The following is a 24,418-nucleotide window of genomic DNA, read 5'->3' as shown; positions in this document are numbered from 1 at the left end:
TAATATTATAATGCCGTTGTACAAATCGATGGTAAGGCCACACCTGGAGTATTGTGTCCAGTTCTGGTCGCCGCATCTCAAAAAAGACATAGTGGAAATGGAAAAGGTGCAAAAGAGAGCGACTAAGCTGATTACGGGGCTGGGGCACCTTCCTTATGAGGAAAGGCTACGGCGTTTGGGCCTCTTCAGCCTAGAAAAGAGACGCTTGAGGGGGGACATGATTGAGACATACAAAATTATGCAGGGGATGGACAGAGTGGATAGGGAGATGCTCTTTACACTCTCACATAATACCAGAACCAGGGGACATCCACTAAAATTGAGTGTTGGGCGGGTTAGGACAGACAAAAGAAAATATTTCTTTACTCAGCGCGTGGTCAGTCTGTGGAACTCCTTGCCACAGGATGTGGTGCTGGCGTCTAGCCTAGACGCCTTTAAAAGGGGATTGGACGAGTTTCTGGAGGAAAAATCCATTATGGGGTACAAGCCATGATGTGTATGCGCAACCTCCTGATTTTAGGAATGGGTTAAGTCAGAATGCCAGATGTAGGGGAGAGCACCAGGACGAGGTCTCTTGTTATCTGGCGTGCTCCCTGGGGCATTTGGTGGGCCGCTGTGAGATACAGGAAGCTGGACTAGATGGGCCTATGGCCTGATCCAGTGGGGCTGTTCTTATGTTCTTATGTTCTTAGTTCCACGAACTGTCCCAATTAGTGCGCCACTTCTGAGGTTTTTAGCACAAATGTTAGTACCTCCCAAAGCAAATACTAACTTTGCTTCAATGTTCCTTGCTGAAATCCACACAGATGCTCCCCTTTTTGAATATTGCAGCAACAGCCTTGTTGCATGAAAGGGCATCTGAACATATCTAGCATTATTCCTTTTAAATAAGCTAAGCCAAAAGAACAGGCCACAATTTCAAATCCTGCAAACATGCAAAGAGCATCACAGGAAAAGCAGAGAAACCTACAAAAAAAAAGCCGCAACAGAGAGGCACTATGAAGCTAGGCCATTCTCAATAACAAGCAGGGCCAGTCCCTCCATGAGGCCAACTGAGAAGGTTGCCTAGGGCTCAGGGGTATACCTTGCCTATCTTCAGTTGCCTCTGCCACACCCCCTGCTGCTCCCTGGATACTAAAAGAGGAGGGGAACACAGCAGTAAGGCTTCAGGCCTGAAATGTAGGTTTCCAATAGAAAATTCATCTACGTATTTCAATGCTGTCTGGTTCTCTCTGTGCTGACCTTCTCTTAATACGGTCAGTGGCTTGCAGCCCTGGACTTTTTTTATGTTTACATTTTTACACCAATTCCACCCAGTGTTGTGAGGCTGCCTGCACTGCTGTTCTTGCACTTATATGTGTCCCTGAAGATGGCTTGTTGCAAAAGGTTAACATATCAAAAGAATACAGAGATTCTTATACGTTTTGCCTGCAGAAATAAAAGTGAACATAAACACTGTACTATGACAAGAATGTAGCTATTGTGAAATCATATATTACATTTATTCCTATATTCATAGTGTACTTCTTTAAGCTCTGAACCTGGGAATTCTGACTGTGAAGGAGTATGCATTGCCTTCCCCACCATGTGCTATGTTTCAGAGACTCAAGGTGTTCCATGGATTCTCCTCTTCCAAAATGATCTCTCTCACACACACTCCACTTTGGAATTATACATTGTACAGGAATAAGTTTGCTTGAGGACTCCTCTGGCCCTGACACCTTTCAGGGTCATGACTGGAATGTTTCTGCTTTGTTCAGGAGTATGGATATACATCACAGCGACAATCACATTGCCACATTACAATCTATCCCTAGGGTTCACCTAAACCCAGGAAGGTTATGTCATACACATAGGACCTGCCAAGATGTGACAGCCAATACGAAAGCAGCATTTAAAAAGGGGTTATGCTATTACAAAGTGTAACTGCCTCCTTGGGAGGTTCAGATCCCTGGTTCCTCTGCTTTCAGCTCCATCCCAGGGCGGCATGAGGAAGTCTCTCTCAAAGCCCTTTATTAAAATAGACAACCTCAATGTCGGAGTTCTTCTCCCTGATTAGAGTTTGGAGTTCAGGTTCCAAGCGATTCACCCGCATTGAGCTGCAAGAAGGAAATAATGCACTTTTTACAATCTCATCCTGAAAAACCCATCACTGGCACAATTCATATTTGTGGCACCAAGAGGATAAAGGGGAGTTTGGGTAATCTAGATATTAAGGAACAAGGGAAAGAAGGATATTGACAATCATTTGCAAAGGGTAATGTGATGATTCCATAATTATCATGTAGGTCAGAGATCCTTTTAAGTCACCCACACAATTACTCTATAGTCAGATTTCTATCCTTCCCTTCATCCAAGGAGATCAAAGAGTCAATACAAGACTGTGCCCATCCCCACTGTATCCTCATAACCTCTCTCTCTCTCTCTTTCTCTCAGCCTCTCTCAGCGCCACTTTGTGAGTATCATGGCTAAGTGAGGATTTGAATAGGCTTCCCTGCTCCTTGTCTGACACGAACCACATGGGCTCACGACATGAAGGGTTCATTATTATTAATTCATCTAGTTCTATCAGTCATGGCCCTTATGACACTCTCCACCCACTGCCATCATACTGCCTTCAGAGCACTTTTTAAAGTTGAAAAAAAATGGATTACTTTTCTTTAAATAAAAGCAAAGTGTTGAACATTTTATAAGATAAGCATGCAAGATGCTTGAAATGTTTTTTTCTTTTTTTAAAAAAAAGCTGACACTCCACCTAAAGCAAGTGGGGAAGGAAAGAAAATCAGTCTTGGATTCAGACCAAGTGCATGCATCATTTGTGGAGGGAAGCTGGAGGGAAGTAAGGGCCGATCCAGAACATGTGCAGGCTCACTGCTGGTGCGCACTGTCGCAAATGTGCCATAAGGCACACCTATGACAGTCTCCACCAGTCCAGCACTGGAGTAGACTCAGGGTGAGCCCATGCTGAGCCAGCACTGGCTGGTGGACCACCGCCTGGAACTCCAGGTGAGTGCAGGGTGGAGGAGAGGTAAGCCTGGGCAGGTGTTCCAGGGCAGGAGGAAGGTGGAGGCGAAGGCATAATGGGGGGAGGCAGAGGGGCATGAGAGGGCAGAAATGGTGGCAGATCCTGCCGCCATATCCTCACCCCCTCCAGGCCCAGGAGACCCAACACAGGTCTCCTTGAATCTGCGCCCATTCAACAGCAGGGGTAGATCTGAGGAGACACATCAGGGCCACCTGGGGCTTACACAGGGTCAGGGAGCCTAAGCTCTCTTACTTCAAGTAGCCACAGCGGTGATTCCCAGCCCTTTGGGATGGTGCACTAGCCATTTCGGCGCCACTGTAGCCCTGGGTGCTGAGAAGCTCAAGATTGGGCTGAAAGCTCACTTCAGCACACTTATAATCAAAACGCTTACTTTACAGTGTTGGTGCAAAGACAAGATCATAATACGTGTGAAGCACTCTGCACACTCAGAAAATACTTTACAAAGATTAGATATTGTTATCAGGTGGAAACAGGGAATTATGACATTTTAAATGCCCTCCAATTTTCTGCCTTAGTTGTTTAGGCATAATCTTGAAATGGTTATTGATGTTTATTTGGAGAGTAGGTATATGGGTTCTAGAATATGAAAAAGGAAGGCATCAAGAAGTGACAGGGCTGCAACTGTATTCTACAACTGTACTATACCAATGCAGAAATTGGCATTTGGTACAGAGTTCAGAACCCTGATATCTCCGGATCACTGAAGTGCTCTGAATAGTTGAAATGCATTATCCTCGTATAAATGTTCATCATTGTCCTTAACCAAAGCTCACAGCTGGATAATAGCATTTGACAAATGGAAAGATATGTATACAAAGTTGTGCAATGCCACACGTAGAACAATCACTGTGACTGGAGGAGGGGGGAGTCTTGGCCAAGGCAAGATGGTGTTTTGGTTCCTCCAGGCTTCCTATTTTGTGCAGGGGAAATAGAAATCAATCCAGTGAAGAAGAGGCAATGGGGCTGGTAGAAAGCTACAGCTACCTAGATTAGGTATTTGGCAGGATAACTCAGATGCCAAACTCCCCTGCAGAAAATACCATCTGGGTATCTCCAATAAAGCAGCCAAAACCAACACCCACTTGAAAGACCTAGAGAGCACATCATGCAGGTGTACAGATGGCAGCAGTGCTTACCTTTTCTGTGGGAAGAGTGCACAGCACAGGGGTGTAGCAAACACCAAGCTGCAGAAAGAGAGGAGAAAGACAGGTTACTTCCTAGATGTCACTTCTAGCTGGCTGCGGGGGGGGGGGGGGAGAGAGAGAGAGACTCCCTGATCCTCTGGAGGAAAATAGCCATCCTCCCCATCAACCACCAGGACAATGATGATGTTCTACTTGTCTCTAAGTTTTGAGTGCATTTACAGTTGCTCTCTGGTTCAGGGTCAGGATGCTGGGTGAGGAACACAACATGGATACAAGTATCCTGCATCCCAACTGACATTCCAATCCTGAGCTGCCTGGGGCGCCCAGGCTTGGTGGCACTGAGAACGGCTGCCGCTGGATCCTATGCGCCCCGGGCTACCGCAGGAGGCGCCTCGGGAGAAGGGGACTTTTGTCCCCTTCTCCTGGGTAAGGGAAGCAGCCCCACAATGGGGCTACTCGTTTTATCACTGACCAAAAGGTCAGTGGTAAGGTAAAGGCACTCATGTAGGGCGTGCAGCCCTACACGAGTGCCTTGGATCCTGTGGAGTGGAGCTCTCCGGACCCGCCTCCCATCCCTCCCATAGGCACACCTCCAGCCCGCCCCCTCCCTGCATCACACCTCCCTGTCATGCCTCCTCCCCTCCCTCTCTCCGGCCCCCGCCGGTCTCCCCCCTCCCTGGAACACTGCCTCCCCTCCCCACCCCCACCCCCACCTACCATGCCGTGGCTCAGCAGTCTAGGAAACTGCCGAGCTACGGAAGCTGGGCGACCGCCCTGTGCTAGCCCAGCACCGGCTGACGCTGAGCTAGCATGGGCAGGAGCCCAGCGGTGAGGCTCACAAACATGCCTTATGGCACGTTTGCAACAGTGCTCGGAGGCATGGAGTCGTGCTGCTGAGCACAGGATTGGGCTCCGAGTCTTCTTCCTCTAGTGCAGGGGTGCCCAAACCCCGGCCCTGGGGCCACTTGCGGTCCTCGAGGCCTCTCAATGCGGCCCTCAGGGAGCCCCCATTCTCCAATGAGCCTCTGGCCCTCTGGAGGTTTGTTGGAGCCCACTCTGGCCCGACGCAACTAATCTCAGCGTGAGAGCGACTGTTTGACCTCTCGTGTGAGTTGTGGGATGAGGGCTTCCTCCACTGCAGCGGCAGCAAAGGAAAGGCCAGCCTTGCTTTGCGGAAGGCCTTTTATAGGCCTTGAGCTATCACAAGACCTTCATTCATTCATATAAGTTCATCTTTAATATATTCATTTATGTAAACTTATGTAAATTTATTCAAATTTTAAATGTAAATTAATTCTTTTTTTCCCCGGCCCCTGACACAGTGTCAAAGAGCTGATGTGGCCCTCCTGCCAAAAACTTTGGACACCCCTGCTCTAGTGTACCAGATGTTTTGAGGTCCCATCTCACTTTTGCTGGAATATTGTCCAGTCAGGGCATCACAGGTTACAAGCCTGATAGGTATATGCAACCTCCTGGTTTTAGAATTAGGCTACCTCAGAATGCCAGGAGCACAGGAGTGGCAACAGGATGCAGGTATCTGGTTGTTTTGTGTGCTCCCTGTAGCACCTGGTGGGCCACTGTGAGATACAGAAAGTTTGGACTAGATGGGCCTTTGGCCTGATCCAGCAGGACTCATCTTATGTTCTTATGCTGAACAGTACTATGTCAGTAAGGCTGTTCCAATATCCATGACAGGTAGGCAGGATATCACCCTATTAACATTGCAATTGGGCTTGTAAGACCAACACACAAAAGTGAAGAGGTAGTCGGGGGACATGCTGGCTGACTGTGCAAAAGAACTCCAAGATGGAATATTCCCAACTGAACAGCCAGGATCCAAATGCCACATGAAAATGCCATTATTCTTAACTGGTATTTAAAGCACAAATAAATCAAGAAGATCTCTCTTCACAGAGTCAAACTACACATCACGTTAAATGCATCACTGGTCCTGAGAAACTTACCCTTCCTTTACTGAATAGTCCAGGGTGAACCATTTGAATCGGGACCTTGACACAAGGGGAGGGGAGTTTCACTTCTTTATTGTTCTGGAGTCCTGATATAGACTGGGGCCTTCCATGACTTCCATTTGTCCAGGGAAGGAAACTCCCTTTGTCAACAACAGAAGCTTCCTTCTGGGGGAAAAAAGCTACTGAAGGGGAAAACTCATCTTGCTCATGATTGCTTCTGTTGCTGCTGTTTGACTCAGGATACTCTGACAGGCTGCACTTCAGTCCTACTCACACTAGGGAAAGAGTTTACTTACCATAGACCCACCAGTCCAACCTGCAAAGGAGCGTTCAGCCAGGGATACCGCTGAAGGGAAACACAAAGGAGTTGTTTGTGCTCAGTATTAGTTTTCAAAGCAGTGATTCCTGATTGTAGTTTACAAAGCTTAGCAGTCACATTAATATATTTCTTAGGGAGAGTTCTATGTTATCTCTGCTTAGCCTGAAACAGAATATGTGAACATCAAAGGCCCAAAGGCCTTAGCAACAGACAAAGGCAGTGGTTCCCAAACTGCTAGTTGTGACTGCCAGGGGAGCTGCTGAAACCAGCCAGGGGAGCTACAGAATCCTCGCAAAAAACCCTTCACCCTACACAGTGTATGGGATTGTAGCCCTAAAGGGGAGCCACAGCCAATGGCCCAGTAGGTCAAGAGAACTGCCAGTCGAAGAAGTCTGGGACCCACTTCATGAAGGTATAACCAGGGCCAGCCCAAGACTTCTTGGTGACTGTAACAGCACACCAAATGCTGCTCCCCTTACCTGGAAATGAATTAGCAGCTGACTCTGCCACTTCTCCAAAGAAAGAGGAAAGTGGGGCACAGAGTGGTGAGCTAGACGGGATTGGAGACGCTCTATCACCTACCACTCTATTTCCATTCCATTTTTCTCTTCATTTTTAAAGAGGAGTTGAAAGAGGTGGTGACAACTGGCAACTGCCTTTGGCAACTGCCAAACCTCATGGATGGGCCAGCCCCAAGTATAACAAGGTTTTACTTTAACAGCACATTAACAGGGTTCAAGTGATCAGACTTAAACTCCTACCTTTGCTACAGACATCCTGCATAGCCAGGATGGAAGACCAGAGAAAAGTTTCTTAGGATACTTTTCAAGGTCGTCAACCTTTGGGAGAAACTGTGATTAAATTGCCATACCACGCCCACCATCCATTTCTTTATGTTAGTTGATCACATGCCCTTTAAACAGAAGATCAATATTGCAGCCATCTGCTACGAGATATCATCAAGCCCAGAGCACTTGAGACAGGGAGAAAATGAGATGAAACCAATGATTTGGGATCATTCTCTTAGCAGTTAGTATTTGAGATGATAGGAACACATATGGAGACCTAGGGAAGCGTTCAAAGACACAACAGCTCGGCAGCCACATGCAGGGAAGCATAACAAGAATCTGCCCAAATGTACATGCCACCATAAGAATTCATGACAAAATGACAAAAATTTATGGATGTTTTCCACGGTGCACAACAAGGGCACAATTACAGCAGTGTTAGTGCTGGAAAAGCAACTATATACTTCTCAGCCTATAGGCACAGGATGCAAGACCAGGAGGGGCTGTGAGCTCAACTAGAGCCCAATCCAAACTGTCACAAATGCCAGCAGAACAGAGGTTACACTGTTGCAAACAGTTATATGCTAGCATGTGCCATTGTAGGCCATTTTGAAACAGAGACAGACAGCTTGCTGCCATTAATGGCTACCCACAAGAATGCATGTAGGCTGGCATGGGGGGAAAGCAGTGGGAGGAATGGGGCAGGGACAGGAGGAATGGGGGAATTTCTGGGCAGGGAGGGGGAAGAGTGGAAGGCAGAAAGGGGAGTGGGGCCGGATCCTCATTGGTGCAGCAGCATCAGCGCTGGGGGAGTTAGGTTTGGGCCCTAGAACTCAGAAAGACCTACCTTCAGAAAGGCTCTCTTCTCTAGTGCATTCATGATTACAGGAGGGATGGCTGGAAGGAAGAAGAGGGAACAAAGATGAAAGCACACCAACTCAGCAGGGTTGTTCTGAAAAGAATCTCTCCCAAAAATTATCCTCAAAATTCTACATTGTACATTTTGATATCAACTATATTTTTCAATTATGCACTGCCTGCTGAAATATTCTCCTAATACCGGATATCTATGTTTTGTCACCCAATAATATATAATTTTAATATGGATATCTGGTCGTTGATATTTTGCAGTATTTTATATTTGATATGTAACTGTACTGAATTAGTGTGACTAATAATTATTACATTATGAAACAGCATATCATAATGGTTACCAGGCTTTATGTGTTCAGAGACTACTTTTCATTTTAATGTCTGCCAAGAAACCTCCACATTTTCATCACAACCCTATGTACGGTGCAAAGGATAAATATATATTCTGGATGCACAATCGATTCAAACAATGCTGTGACAACCAGTAGTCCAAACGTAATGTACATCTTATGTAAACAAACACAGCAGTTCTGGGCAACCCTAAGTTAGGAACGACAATTCCACTCACCACAGCAAATGGTCTATCACCTTTTGGGGAAAGTGATAAGAGGACCTCTGCCTCTTTCTCCATTTGAAGGTTAGAGAAGAGTGCTGCAGTTGCCGTTTTGGTGCTGGGCTACCCAGGCACTTTGTGCACCTGACAGCCCAGCACCAAAACAATTGTCACTTTGCAGTTCAGCAGCCCAGCACCAAATTTAAGGTTTTCTCATCCAGATCCCTGACAGGCAAAGCAGGAATATTTGCCGAATTTCTAATATTGGTTTCTGCCCCAAGAACAATGCAGCAGGTACTTACCCATGGCAGGTGCAGCCATGCCAATGCGGGACACCACCACCTGTGCAATTGCTTGTTGTGCTGCGCTCTTTGATTCACCTAGCCGGTTTCCATTCTCGTCTGTAATGGGGATACCAAACTTTAGCTCCCTGTAGAAATGGTTGAGGAAAAAACACATCCCCTTAATGTAATCCATGGTATCCCCTTTCCCTTGCTATGAAAAAAAACTCGCCCCCTGCTAAAAACAGGAGAGTCACCATATGAGCAAGGAGATGGACATCACTGAGAGCACTCACATAATAGGCAGTGGAGCATGATACATCCATATTGAAATTGTGCAAATTGATAACTGCACCCACAGCCTGTGTTCAGACCTTTTTGACTCCCTTCATTTGTTTCTCTGCACAGCAGGAGGCTGCTTTTCTCCAGTGTCTTCCACTCACACTCCGAAATGGAAACGGAGCTACACTCTCTACTCCAGGGGTGTCAAACATAAGGCCCGGGGGCCGGATGTGGCCCGTGGAAGCTTTTTATTTGGCCCCTTTTTATTTGGCCCTCAGGCTCTCAGCTGCTGAGGTGTCATTGCTGAAAGTGCAGCCCACATAAAAATTGGGCTATCTCATATCTTGAAATATGATAAAGATTTGTGTATTTTCTCTTCTGTCATTTGTAGCTAATGAGTTCCTAAGTGAGAAAAAGTGCTTATTTTTGGTTATGACCTGTCTAATGACATCACTTCCTGCCTAATGACTTCACTTCCAGCCCTCAGCTGGCATCATGAATGCTATTCTGCACTCTGTATGAAATGAGTTTGACACCCCTGCTCTACTCCAATTTAAAGATCCCCACAAAATGGGGATTTTTGTATTTTTACAACACTTTCAAAATGACTAGAATAAGGACATTTCTCTTCTACATTTTTTCCATTTGCTCAGACTGATATTTTGTCAGCTACGTTCTACATTTATTTCCCTTTGGGTGATCTCTGTCAGGCCTTCTACAGGGCTGTTAATCAGATACCTACTGTGGTGGACTAATTATACAGTTGCAGCTCATGTTTTTAGGATCAGAAGACTGAGGAGAGATACCCAGTGCTGCACTCTGTAATCTGTAAGAAATTACATTACACCATCCTTTTGACACCATCTTACCTCTGCCTCATTAATGGGATGTTGATGCAGTTAGCAGCTGCCACAGCTGCAAAAGGCACAAAGCGTCCGATGATTGGTGGCAAATGCTACCAAGGAGGAAAGAGGAAGGGTTGACAGTGAAAAAAAGAGAAAACAAGATCCTTACTACAGATTGAATTAATAGCAAAGTGCACAGAATTATATTCTGCAACAGGGCAAAAGTGGAGATAATCAAAAATTAACTTTCATCTTTGCCACCAATTTCCTGCGTGAACTTGGACAAGTCCCTGACAGCCCAGTCCTGAGCTGCCTGGAACGCAAGGCTACCGTGGCACCAAAATGGCTACCACAGCATCCAGTGCATGCCGGCAGTCTGTGGGAGCTCTGTGGGGGAAGGGGACTTTTGTCCCCTTCCCCAGGTAAGAGTGGTAGCCCCACAATGGGGCTACTCAATTCTGCAGCAGCTCTTGATTCTATGTGACCCAACACAGGACTCAAGATCTGGTGGAGCTGAGTTCCATCAGCCTGCTCAACTCCCTCCCCCCCCCCAACTGGGAATGCCTCCTCCCGCCCCCACTCACCACTCCACCACTCAGTGGTCCAGGCGAGCTGCCAGGAAACAGACCTTGGGCCCAGTGCACTGGGCTAGCTCTGGCGCTGGGCCCATGTAAGGCTCACAAACATGCCTTATGGCATGTTTGCGTGCCGGCAGTAAGCCGGTGCATCGGGCCCTGCATCAGGCCCTTAATTCCTCTGACTACAGTTTCAACACTGACACAATGGAACCTCAGTCTAATCCTTGGGCCACATCACATCCAATATACTCTGGTTCATCTACGAGCTAGGCTAGATACAGGAAAGAAGGACTTAAATCCTCTGTTTGGGGTATACACAACCAGCTTTCACAAAGATATCCACACTTCAAATCTGCAAATGTCTAATCATCAAATAAGGACTTTGTGTGTCCCTATTGATGGAGTTTGCACAACTATAATTCTTGGCAGATAATGTTCTAACCACACAGGGATGCAGCGCCACTTTTCATAAGGGAGACCCTACTTCTCTTCCTAACTGTGTCTTAATCCTGCAATGAGGACTTTCCATCCAGGCCCCCTTCTAGGGAGGATTCCATTCTTCTAGGAGAAACAGAAAGTTCCTTACTTTTGTGAGAGACTTGAGTCCCAGTGCAGTCACTACAGCTCCAGTCGTCGCGCTAAGGTAGGCAGTGCCCAGCTGGCTGCAAAGGAAGCAAGCAATCTTGGTGAAGTATAAACCACCCAATGTCCTCCTATCTAACCCCAGCCCCATCTCCACCGTTTCCGTTAGACATGCTAGAACATAAACTCTCCCCCAGACCTCCCTACCTGAAGAAATGAGGATGAGTAACCAAACCTCTTCCCAGCATAAGGCACAATCCTAGACAAGTCCCTTGCACCGGCCCAGGAGGGTTGCAAACATACCGTAAGGCATGTTTGTGCCTCCTCAGGAGGAAGCGCCAACATATCAAACCAGCCTCAGTGGGGGCTTCCCCGCGGAGTCTTGCGTCAGCCTGGCACAAGCAGCACAGGTAGGCAGGGAGGAGGTGGGGAGGAGGCTGAGAGGAGGCGGAGAGGAGGGCAGGCAGTGGGCGGCCCCGGGGGTGGGCAGGTGGGGAGCAGGAGGAGGGGCTGGGATCCAGCAGTTATGCCAGATCCCAACCCCCGTTCCTGGGGAGAAATAAGAGGCTTCAAGCTGCTCTGCTCTCCTCTAACTTGTGCCACCTCAAGAGGTGGCATAAGTTCGAGGAGATCCATAGGGACCAGTGGCCCTTACCCAGGCGTAAGGGGAAAAGTTTCCCCTTGCCTCTGGCTAAGCCACTTATGGCCACTATCCTGTGTTGGATGCAGCGCAAGCCTTTTGGCTTGCCTGTTCCAGCGCAGGATAGGATTGCGCCCACAGTCAACTTCCTCCCTCCTGCTTTTACACACAGTAATAGACCTGCCTGGCTCTCCTTTCACGCCCTCTATTATTTCCTGACAAACCCAGTCACTATTTTCTAGCATGTCTCCCACAAGTATGGCTTCCATCACCTTCTTCACCTCCGTTTTGGAAAATTAATTCCAATGGGTGCACTTCAAACCTTGAAAGGGTTGTTTGTGTGTTTATCAAGCACCACATGGTCTATAAAGACCAACTATGTACTAGGAACTATTTTCAGTGCTAGGGCTTGGCCCTAAAATAGAAGTAATGATTAAGAAGTCTCTGAATGAGGGAGGAATAACCAATGTCATCTGGGATAGCTCTGGACAGAGCTTTCTGGGTCAGCCAGTGTGTCAATCAGGCAGGTGTCTCCCTGGTTTGCCTCCCTGCCTGCCCCGCTCATTATTGAATCAGGATGTCACATAACCCTCTGGTGTAATTCCACACAAAGATGGCTGATTCCATGGCCCTGGGCAAGATTCCTTTTCTTCTTACTTGACAGTGATGGGAGCATCCCCACTCCGGTTAGTGTAGTTCACAATGGCGTTAAATGACTGGTTCACCCACTGCCAGAATAATACAGCAGGTGTTGTCCTGCAGGAAAAGAAACAGGCAAAAAAAGAGAAAGAATTTTCACAATTTTGTTTTTACAAAACAAAAAAACCAATGTCACTGAAACCAGTACGCCAGGCTTCAAAAGGCTGATAGAAGAGCCTTATGGACTCATTCACAGTGTCTCAACTCACATGCCCTCTTGCTGACGCATACTGCATATACTTGAAACTTTGCACTTAGGTAAGTAACTCACAGATACTCTTAGCACATTTTCATGCACATGGACACATTTCTGTACACTGCCATGTATAGTACTGCCTGTCTAGGTACACACAAACTATCGCACACAAAAATTCTCTGTCATACTGGCTGTTGCACACCAAAGGGAACAACTCTTAACGGGGCAGTTAGGTATGGTCTATTATCATCATTATTAATAAGAATATTTATATACTGCTTATAATATGCAACATGACACTCATGTTCTCGCACATACCTGACATACAGTTTCACATGCATGCTCACTGTTCAGACACTCAGAACTTTCCAAACATACACCTTTGCCCAAATATTTGCCAACATTCAGAACTTTGCAGACATGGAGCATTTCAAAAAGAAAATGCCATATCACAGTTCATACCCTGTCATGTTCATAGTCCTGTGCGTACAGCTATCATGCATACACATTCACAGCTGACGGCATTAAAGCACAACCAACTCCATAGACACACATATGTAGTGAATCTTGTACAGCCTAAAGGAGCCCCTTCCTCAGAAATGCAAAGAAAGAGGGAGTTGTTTTGTCCAGTGAAGCTTTAACTCTTCACACTCATGCATCAAAGGAGATTGGTGCCTCTGACAATCCCCCACCCCAACCATTGGCTGCTGCTCCCAAGGACCAACACACACCTGTGTCTTTAGCCACAGTCAGATAGTATCTGTGAAGGGAACCTTGCAGAGGAGGGCAGGGAAACAGATGTACTTCCAGAAAGAAAACCTGTACAAGGGGAGAAGCCTCTTTGCAAGCCCCCTACCCTGCAATGTGGGCTACCCTACACGTACTTTCCTGGGAACAAACCCCACTGAAAAAAGGGACTGTTATGGGTAGGCATACATAGGGTAATATCAACAAACAGACCTCCCCCTCTTCCAGTGGGAAGATGATTGGTTTGAGTCCAGTATCTGAGGGACCGCCTTCTTCCATACATTCCAGCCCATCTTCTTAGATCAGAGGAGGCTCCCCTTCAAGTGCCACCTCTGTCCCAGGTTAGACGGATAATGGTGAGGAGAAGAGCCTTCTCTGAAGTGACATCACAATTATGGAACTCCATTCAAGGGAAATTAAGACCTACTCCCTCCCTTGTGGCTTTTCACAAGGCCTTTCGCAATACCTGTTTAGTCTGGCATTTGGGTGATGGGTGGATGCTTATCCTCTGCGCCTCTGTCATAGTGTGGCTTGACTGTCTCCCTGGACTAATTCATTTCCCCCCACTGATAGCTCAACAATGGGTGTTGGATTTTTTGTTGTTCTGTTTTATTTTAATGTGTTTACTTAATATTGTGATACACTATACATTGTCACCTTGGGCATTTGCTCTGGCATAGAAAAGACAGGTTATAAACTTTTGAAATGAATGAATGAATGAATGAATGAATGAATGAATGAATGATTTAAGCACTGTTGGCTTTCCCTTCCTTCTCCTCCCACTCCCACTTTTGGCAGTATTCTCATGCAAAGCAGCAAGATGCTAGACATTGAGTACATGCCTGTAGAAGGTGAGCATGCATCCAGTGATGGTCATGTTCATGGGCACCTGGGCAGACATTCGCCCGATCAGGATCATCTTTTCGCCAGTGTCCGGGTGGAAGGCAGAGTCGTAAATGTATTTTGCCCGCCATAGCTGGTCTTCAGTCAGGCCTGGCGACACCTTTCCCAACCTGCAATGAGCCATAAGAGGAAAGAAAATTGGAGATGGATCAAGGGGAGTCATGTTTACATGATGAAAATATTTGCTATATTAGGAAGAAATGGGGGCAGGTTTGGAAGAAAGAGCAGCTGTACTAGTGGCTGCCAGAGACACCTAAGGAAAAAGGCATCTAAAAAGACAGGCAGCTGAATATGCCTTTACACACACACACACACACACACTTTTCTTCCCAAAGCTTCTAACTCAATTGTCCTGAGGCTCTGCTGCATACAGCCTGAACAGATTCCTTACTGTTTAGACTCATTCAGAATAGACTGGCTCAAAATTCTAGTTTGGAATAGGTCTTATGCAATGCAATTGTTTTGCACTATGCCAAATCTGGTGTCCTAAAAGGCCAGGTGGTCACTGGAGGAGCTTAGTGCTACACAGCACCCAAAAAAAGTCTTCTTCAGACTGCGTAAGCTTCACTTCCCTGAGCCAGCTCAATGCCTAGCCTCCCCTAGGCAGTCATGCTGGTCCCAATTGCTGGTCACTGTGTATTCTTGACTTACTTCAGCCACTGTATTAAATAGCAGAGCATCACTGGACAGTGTTCAGAAGACCAACAGGTAGAAGTATCCACTGAATGCAGCAGCAACCATTTTGGTGCCACTGCTCCACTGGGCAGCTCAGGATTGGGCTGCCCTATAACAAATCAACTTTAATGCTTTCACAATAGTGTTTTATTCACCTACTATTTATTCCTACTTTGAAATATATTATACTTCATTTAAAGATCCAGCTCATTTCATCCAAAACTCTTAGCGTAGGTTGCAATAATTTTAACATAAATGTATAAAAATTTTTAAAAAATTTTTAAGTGTCTCAAATATGAATATTAGGGAGCTGGCCTATACATATTTACCCAGTAGTAAGTTCCACTATTTCCAACAGAACTTACTCCCAGGTAAATTTGCATAGGACTGTAATATTTAACATGAGCAACACAGTGTCTCCTTTGGGAAAGACAATGGCCTATTAACATATGACCCTAGACAAATTTCTCACTATGCTTCCTGCTAAGCCTCCTGCTTCTTTTTTGGTTTCGGTTCTTTCAAAAAGAATTTCAAAGGCAGCAACCTGAGTGTTCCTGATGATAACGTCACCACTTCTACTGTGGGATATGTCCTGGAGCTCTGCTCCTTTGCTGCGCCCCCTCCACTATCCTTCTGCTCCCAAGAGCCAAAGAAATCCCCAGACTAATAAGAGAACCTGTAATCCTCAATCACCCTCCGGGCCTCTTCCAGGGTCTCACTAGAGAGCAGAAGGTTGCGAGGATCCGTCACGGTGAAGAAATGCTTTGCTCTGCCCATGAAGGTGCCCTGGTCCCATCGTGGCTCCTTGATGTTGATGCCCAAGGACACCTCCCCTGACATCCTCTGTAGTCACATAAGGGAAGGAAAGCAAAATACTTATGTTACTGATACAGAATACACACCTTTGCCCACAAGTAAAGATACCAAACAGCCACACTCCTCTCAAGGTTGTGTAGTGCTACTGTGCAGCAACTACCATTTGGGATTCAGATGCAGATTTGGAGACTCCCCAAGAAAGGTACCAAATACCCCTCCCAGAATATCCTCAGGAGATACATTCTTACCAATTTCTTCTAAGCTAAAAACAACCAAAAGAGAGGCTGCCACTGCTTTTATCAGTTACACGTGTACCAGGGGGAGAGAACAGGACTCTCCATGGTCATTTGATCTAATAATATTCACTCACTGACCCAAGAGCTGAATGCAGTCCACGATGAATTTGCTTGAAGCCAATTACCTCATGTCTACTGCTGGTCACATAGCTACCCTGTGATGTCTATGTGACAGCAACATCAAACCAAGATGGAGCCCAAGCCTGGGGTCATGGAGAGCTCCTGTGGGGGTTGACTCCTACTGGATTGCAGTAACAACCAGCTGCTGGGTCTGGCAGCAAATTCATCATACCATGTGATACTGCTGTGTTTGCATCCTGGTCTTTCTTTTAGTTTTACAACAAAATTTCCAAAGTGTATAACACAAGAGTGAAAACCATTCACCTAGCATTACATAAATATTATCGCAATGCAGAACACCTCAAACCATTTATACCAAGAATAAAACGATGCTTACAGTAATAAATAATAGAAGGTAACCACACTTCTCAAAACTTTGCTCTTTTTTTTTCCATTCTCCCTTTTCATATTGGTATGCTCTCTCTTAGTTTTGCCATTTCATCCATTTTCCAGATCTTGACCAACTATTCCCTAATTCTGAGTGTTATCACTGATTGCCATTTGGAAGCAACTAAAAATTTTGCTGCTGTTCTTGTTGGCATCCTTCAGTCTCGGAAGACTATGGTGTCACGCTCTGAATGGTGGTTCTGGAACAGAGTGTCCTCTCCAGTGCGCGAAGCCTGGGTAAAGTAGGTATGGAGGATAGGCTGTTACCCATGCAGCAAATCCCCCCTCTCCACATCACTGAAATGGTCCAATGGAAAGGCAGAGGCCAAAACGGTTGGTTCCAGCGGTGTCGCAGGAGTTGCCAGAACGTGACTGTATTTAGCCATGAACTGCCTCAGGGACTCCGGCTCTGGATTTTGCCTCGAGGTTGACTCCTGAAGCCTTTTCCTTAACTGGATGTAGCCACAAGGCAGTGGAGGTTTGGGATCAGAGTTTTCCTTCTCTCAGATGAGCTGCCTTCCCAGGCTGACGAGTCCCATCTACTGCTGCTGTTAAGATTCCAAATTGTACCTGATGTTCTTTATTAACTGAACTATCTGTATTATTCAACAAATATTTCCAGGGTACTGTGGTATGACCTCACACTTCCCTACCCCAGACTCAACAAGAATGATAGCTAAGACTAAATGACAGGAACATGAACATGAGATGTTCAAAACTTAAGGTGAAAGAGATTCAGCAGCTGCCCCCAGTAGACTGACATGGGCTGAAGTCTCTTTTTCTCTTTCTTTTAGGCTTTTTGGCCTTTTCTTAAACTTCAGAACATGGAAGTTTGTTCTTCAAAAACAGTTAAAACCCCAAATCCCTCTTCCATTCAGCAAACAGGAAAAGCAGAAACATTCAAAACAGTGGAAAGGTTATCAGACTTGTACAAGGTCACTTTTGTGCCTTTGGTATGCAGAGCTCTCACTTAAACCAACATACCTGAACAAGGTATTCTCCCTACTTGCCTCTCCCTTACTGAGATGCGGATGTGTTGGTGCTTTGACCCCGAGTGACTTCAGTCTGCACACAATTGGAGCAGCCTGACTAGATAGTACTGGGATTTTCTCCTCTCCTGGGAGAGATTCCAGAGTCTTAGGTCTTCTACAACAGTGGGATATGGCCAAAAGAGTGCTGGGTTAGGTCAATACATGTAAATTCATGTACATTGTAGCCTACCCATTGCCTAGAACAGCTATTTTCAACCACTGTGCGGTGGCACATTGGTGTACTGTGAATGGTCTCCAGGTGTGCCGCGGGAGTTTGGGGGAAAGTCATTTATTAATAGGGCCAATGGGGGTGTGGGCCCCCCACCAGCAGCATGGTGTGCCTTGTCAATTGTCAAAAAACTGGTGGTGTGCCTTGACAATTTTAGCACCTTGTCAGTGTGCTGAGATGAGATGAGATGAAAAATGTTGAAAAACACTGGCCTAGAACATGATGTTCAAGTTAAAACAAAAAGAAGAAAATAGCAGTTTTTTTCATTTCAAATTTCAAGGTAGTTTAAAGCAGACTAATAGTGCCTCTTGGGAATGTGGAGGAAAAGCAACAACTTATTGGCACCTCCTTTTAATGCATTCTAGAAAGCCCATTATCAGAAACAAACGCTAGGCTGGACTGTTCATTCTTCCAGTAGTTAAACTCCTGGTATTCACAATAATATTTAATATTTATCTGTATTTATTTTATACATATTGTATACTGCTCCTCAAGGAGTAATTTTCCCCCTTGTGAGGGTTTACACATGGAGGCAATTGAAACTAGAAAAATATGGACAAAGCACTTATTGTTCTTATGCCCCTAAACATCAGGCAGATAATTTTGGGGTACCCATTTTCTGCTGCTGTATTAAAGAACCCCCCTGAGTTCAGCAGAGCTGAACTCAGCCCTACAGTGGCCTTTCGTACTTTCTGAGAAGGTGTTAGATGCCCTTTAAAACCCATTTTTAAGGCCCAGAACGTTTCCAAGGCAATCAGAACAACAAATATCACATTCCCTGCTTCAAAGAAATATGTCAGTCTCTGGTATTCATATATTCTCTCTGGTAAGAATAATCCTCTAGAACAAAAACCCTGTGAGGCAAAGCAGCAAATTAAAAAAAAAAATCCGATAAAGACTTTATGTGCAGTATTATTAGAACAAATATTATCAGGCTTTTCTATACAGATTGAACACACAAAGGACATGTAGGAAGGGGACAAAGACTGAACCTAAGGAAATGTCAAAGATTTAAGGGTTACTCTCAGTGGGTGAAAATGGCATGAAAAAGTACATTACTCAATTCCAGAAAGATGTGGGGCAAAGGGGCGTGGAGCCCACCAACCCTACTAAAATATTATCTCTCGTTTTATTTACCTGCAAAACTTCACAAGCAATATGAATATTGAATACTTTCGTAAACAAGGCAAGCATCATATACCACCATAGTCTACAAGGAGACCAACTAGATGGATTTGGAAGGAAACAATTTTGAGTTCCACGTCACAGGCTTCAATTCACTTCAGTTCATGTCACTTCTGTTTCTAAAACACAATCCATACCACCAGGTTCATTCTCAGATCCTCTACTTTTTAGGCTGACAGATCCATTTAACCTGGGCAAATACTTAATGCAACACAATTCCTGAGTCACTAGTCTCGACACATCTGTATGTGTATTGAGCACCACTCGGAAAAGACAAAGCATATGTGTGATAAAACAGTTGTGGTTCGTTGTGGAGGATTTTCCCTCCAAGTCTGAGATGCTTCAGGTTCCAAGGAGAGCTAGCCAATTAGAGAGCTAGTGAGTGATGCTAAAGAAAAGGACACCAAGCCTGAGGAGACTCTCTCTTTCCTGTGTGCTTCTGACTGAGCAAGATGGGGAGAGCGCATTCTCTGGGGATCAGAGTGGAAGGCTGCTGGGCAGAGCCGACACATACATATAAAGCAGGGGTCGGCAACCTTAAACACTCAAAGAGCCATTTGGACCCATTTTCCGGAGGAAAAAAAACACCTCAGGAGCTACAAAACCCTTTTGACATCTAAAATAAAGATAATACTGCATATATAGTTTTTTTTACCTTTATGCTCTTATAGGTTCCGTTTTTATAATGTAGCCCCCTCTTGTAGCTTTTAGTTAGTTTTGTCTTACATTCTTGTCCTGTGTTTTCAGACAACTGGTCCTCTACGGTGTTTTGCCCGATTCCAAGGCCATTCTCTGCCTGGAGAATTATGTCCACTTTAAGCAAATTAGATCCCCTTCTTTCCCCCAACAAATGACCCTGGTTCTGCCCTGCAGTCCTGCTGGACCCCACTTCCAGGGTAGCTCACCTGTTCAACCTGCAGAGGTCCTCTCTCCTGCCAGCAGCCTCCCACCACTACAGCAGACCCTGGGTCATCCGCAGGTCTTGGGCACAGCAGCCACACACCAAACTCCAGTGTCTCCAGCAGTCTCCAAAGTCCATTCACCCATCAATTCCTTAGTTCAGTCTGTCCTCAAGCTTTCCTCCTTCTGCTGCCCACAAACCCTTCCTACCTCAGGTGATCCCTGAGGGCCCTATTGCCTTCAAGTGGCTGCAGCTGTGCAGCACACTCTGCTGGATGCCCAGGCCTTACCCTTAAAGGGGCCACTGCTGACACCACATCTACCTCTTCACCAGATCTTTCAGGATTCCAATACATATGGCAGTTATGACATCTGCTTATCTTACATGGATACTAAAGAACTCACCCCACCTTCCAGAGGCACCCTGCTGGAAGGAAAAAAGGACACAGACTCCAGAGGTGGGGAAGAGAAGAAGGGGGGAGGGGCAGCCACAGGCCAGCTTCTGCCCTGCCTGCCTGTCCTCCCTCACTGAGGCTGCAACCCTCTCCACTTTCTCCTGGGAGTAAGCCCCATTGACTACAATGGGACTTCTGAGCAGACAAGTTGGTTGGAGCTCTCAGGTTGCAGTCCTCTCCACACTTTCCTGGGAGGAAGTCTCACTGACTACTTGTGAGTAGACCTGCATAGGAGGGGGCTGAGGCTGCAGCCCTCCACACCTTCCTGGGAGGAAGCCCCACTGACGACAGCAGGGCTTACTTGTGAGTAGACCTGCACAGGAGGAGGCTGAGGCTACAGCCCTCCACACCTTCCTGGGAGGAAGCCCCACTGACTACAGCTTACTTGTGAGTAGACCTGCACAGGAGGTGGCTGAGGCTACAGCCCTCCACACCTTCCTGGGTGTAGCCCAGGAACTACATCGGGGCTTACTCTCAAACAGACCTGCGCAGGCTCCCACTGGCTCCAAGGCTGCCATCCCAGGCACCCCGCGGGGCAGGTGGGGGTGAAGGGAAAGGAGGGCAGTGAGCTCAGGGGGCGGAGGGAAGCAGCCTGCCCTCCCGTGGCCACTTTCACCGGGAGGAGCCGCAGCAGACAGCTGAAAGAGCCACATGCAGCTCTAGAGCCGCAGGTTGCCGACCCCTGATATAAAGGGACCAAGTAATAGCCAGTGACCATTAGGTTCTGTTTATGTTGGTCTGTCCTCTCCCTCCAGACATTGGGAGCTCTTGATCCCCTCAGCTCAGGTTACGCCAAGTTGTGATACAGGTTCCCAGCCTATAGAGTACAGCAGGGCCTGCACATATGCAGATTTCCTGAACAACCAGCACCCATTTAGGGGACGTTTATCTGTGAGCAAACAAACCTGTTTATAATGTTTTTCCCTTCTGTTGATCAATTTGTTAATAAAACCTCATTGTTTAAAGCCTCTGCCATGTTCTGGGATCAATTGATTTGTCAGCCTCCCCACTCTGCAGGTATAGCTGTCATAGTGAGAGCAATAACCACCCTGAATACTATTCTCGGGGAGGGGTTTTGCCCGGGGAACCCCTCTGGGAACCGGATCTCTTGGGCTGGTGGCAGCGGACTAGATCTACCAAGTTCTGTTCCACTAAGCTGCATGACCAAACACAGTGGAAGAGTGGTACACAGGAAGGGGGTGAGTGCCTGACACTAGGCACTACCCTGCCCTAGTTCAGTGGGTGGTCACTGGAAGTTCCCCTTGCTCTTCATGATAATATGCTAGCAGGTATATTTCCCAGGTTGAAACTGGGAAGCCAGGAATGAAGATTTGGCATCTGACAGGCTGGAATCTGCACAAATTGAATATGCATGAATATTGCAGTGATCAGATCATTTGCATTAAGTAGATGCTAGATGGACGTGTCCTAACTGTGAGTCAAAAGAAGATTGAGACTGTCTCTAGCTCAGAAGTAAACTCAGTGGTAACAGAGAAGAGTAGTTGAGTGCTTAACCACTTTGGATACAGTGCCCTCCTCTACCCTGCAGTCTATCACAATGCAGACTTGTTTGATGCTGGTTCCACTTTCATGGTCTATCAGCTTGTAAAGGCTGCTGACACAACTGTATCTTGTGCTTAAATAGAAAAGGCCTATTCTGAGCCAAAATAGCCTTCCTTTGATTTTGCTGATGTGGTTTTCCTAGATCCAGACCCAAGCAGGTCATCCCAGTATATACTAAGCCACTGTGGGGCAGTTGGATACAATGTTAGACTAGAACTGGAGAGACCAAGTTCAAAATTCTTGCTCTGAAAGACACCCTCATTCTTGATGAACAAAGCTCATCAAGACACCCAGAGCCAGACATCATCTCTCAGCCTAACCCATCTTGCAGGGTTGTTGCCCCTCTTTTTCCATCAGTTGTGAAAAAGGGGTGGAATGAAAACTGAAAGACCATGTAAGTATCTCTGTGCTTCATGGAGGAAAGGCAGAATAAAAATAAAATAAAGTAATTGTACCCATTTCATTCAGCCCAGAGTGCTATATTACCAAAACAACCTTTAAAAGCAGTGGCGTCACTAGGGCTTGTGTCACCTGGTAAGGGAGGATAATGCGTCACCCCCATGATGGACCTCCTCCCATGCAGTGGGCGGGACAATGCCCCGGCAGTGGGCGTGATGAAGTACCATTGCCCCCTCCACAGGTTTTTTGGCTACAACTTTTGATAGAATAGATATTTCAACATGGTTTGTTTCACTGCATTCTGCATGAAATTACACATTGATATATAACATGATGGTGTTGTTCGAAAACACCAAGATTTTAGAAATTTTGGTCTGTAGTGGTGTCACCCCCCCGTGTGTGTGCCACCGGGTGCAGCCTGTACCCCCCTAGTGACACCACTGTTGAAAACAAAAGGGTCTCCACTGGAACGACAGCTGCTGTGAGTCATTGCATAAGGCAGTAGTTCCGAAACTTTTTCAGCTGGCGGCTCCCTTGATCTACCGGGCCATTGGCCATGGCTCCCCATTAGGCCTACAATCCTATTGCATAGGGCAATGGGTTTTTCGCATGGATTTTTCAGCCTTCCCCCCCCCCCCCTGGTTTCTGCAGCTCCCTCTGGAGCCACGGCTCACAGTTTGGGAACTGCTGGTATAAGGGATATCCCGTCCTGTTCTAGGAGGCTATGATGTCTGAAATGAGGCAGGAGCCTCTGCCAGTGGTGCCCTCTTCCAAATAAAGGCTCTGTGGCAGCTTTTTTTCCCCCAGAAGGCAGAGATGAGATGCCCATCCCAACAAAGAGATAGAGCATCTAATATGAGCAGCAAGCATGCCCCTGATCATAAGCGTGCGGTGCTAAGGGCGAGGCAGATGCTTCCCCTTCCCTCTGCCCCGGAGGGGGTTGAGAACGGAGAAGCTGCCTGGTTTGTGGCTGCAAATCCCGTTATCCGCCGATTCAGCTGAGCCACTCCTGGGCTGGGTGCCTCCGGGAGGGAGGGATGCTCAGCCCGGGCAGCCTGGCTGGCGTGCATCCGCCGGTGCTGCAACTCCTGGCCCCCACCCCAAACCCCTGAGTCACAGAAGTGGGGGGGGCGGAGTGGGGGTGGAAAGAATGAGTAATCCACGCTCAGGCGCCTCCGGACTGCGCAAAGCCGAGAGAGCGGCTGGAAAAAGAGTGCCATGGAGGGCAGCAGGAGGGAGGGAGAGACCCCCGGGAGGCCGCGCGATCTCTCCCAGGCTGAACTCACTTGCGTTCCCACGAGCAGCGCCTGCGACGCGAGCGCCCAGCAGCAGTCCCCGACGGCAGGCTCCGCTCCCAGGCGCAGCCCCTTCCTCGGCTTGTCAGTCGTCTAGCACTGGCAGCCAATGGGCGGAGGGCGAGCCCCTCCCGGAGGCAGGGCCACCGCCTGCGATGTGCATTGCGCCTGCGGAAGCCTGGCGCGGGAGGGATCGGGCGGGGTGGGGCTGGCGGGCAGGAGGCAGCAGGCGGGGGAAGGAGGGGCGGGGCCGGAGCCTTGTCCCCGCGAGCCCTCGCCTGGATTAGGAGGCGTGGAGGGAGGGAGGACAAGCCTGCCGCCGCGCCATCTGCTGCCCGGCCTTTCCCCGCGCGCCCGGCATAGATCGTGGCCCAGCGCCCCAGAGCCGCTTGCAGAGGCGGGGGGGCTGCGAGCTGGGCGACAGAGGCTGGCTGGAGACGCCTGCCGTGCGTGCGCACGCTCCTTGGCTCCTTCAGCATCTGGAAAAAGTGCCAGCAGTGATGGTGTCGGCAGCAGAGTTTCCGTTAGATCAGTGTTTCTCAACCACTGGGTACCATCGGTGGTGCTTGAAGTGGCGTCTGGCGGTGCTCCTGGGACCCCTGAACACCTGCCACCCAGAC

At 47.3% G+C, this 24,418-nt stretch overlaps 1 protein-coding gene across 2 annotated transcripts; it reads right to left on the bottom strand.

Moving 5' to 3' along the window:
- Positions 1-500: 500 nt before the first annotated feature.
- SFXN3 (sideroflexin 3) lies at positions 501-23,871 on the bottom strand. Of its 2 annotated transcripts, XM_066619824.1 has the most exons (12): positions 23,790-23,871; positions 15,799-15,965; positions 14,387-14,557; positions 12,560-12,658; positions 11,267-11,342; positions 10,127-10,212; positions 8,997-9,124; positions 8,116-8,165; positions 7,242-7,319; positions 6,458-6,507; positions 4,183-4,230; positions 501-2,099 (listed from the first exon to the last, which is right to left on the bottom strand). In XM_066619824.1, the coding sequence occupies exons 2-12, from the start codon at positions 15,960-15,962 to the stop codon at positions 2,003-2,005; spliced, it is 1,047 nt and encodes a 348-aa protein (XP_066475921.1). In that variant the 5' UTR covers positions 15,963-15,965; positions 23,790-23,871; the 3' UTR covers positions 501-2,002. The 2 variants fall into 2 exon arrangements, with proteins under 2 accessions (XP_066475921.1, XP_066475922.1); XM_066619825.1 differs by lacking the exon at positions 7,242-7,319.
- Positions 23,872-24,418: the final 547 nt, after the last annotated feature.

Source organism: Tiliqua scincoides, chromosome 3 (assembly GCF_035046505.1).
Source record: "Tiliqua scincoides isolate rTilSci1 chromosome 3, rTilSci1.hap2, whole genome shotgun sequence".
Taxonomy (NCBI): Eukaryota; Metazoa; Chordata; class Lepidosauria; order Squamata; family Scincidae; genus Tiliqua; species Tiliqua scincoides.
This window is presented reverse-complemented; position numbering and strand designations above follow the sequence as displayed.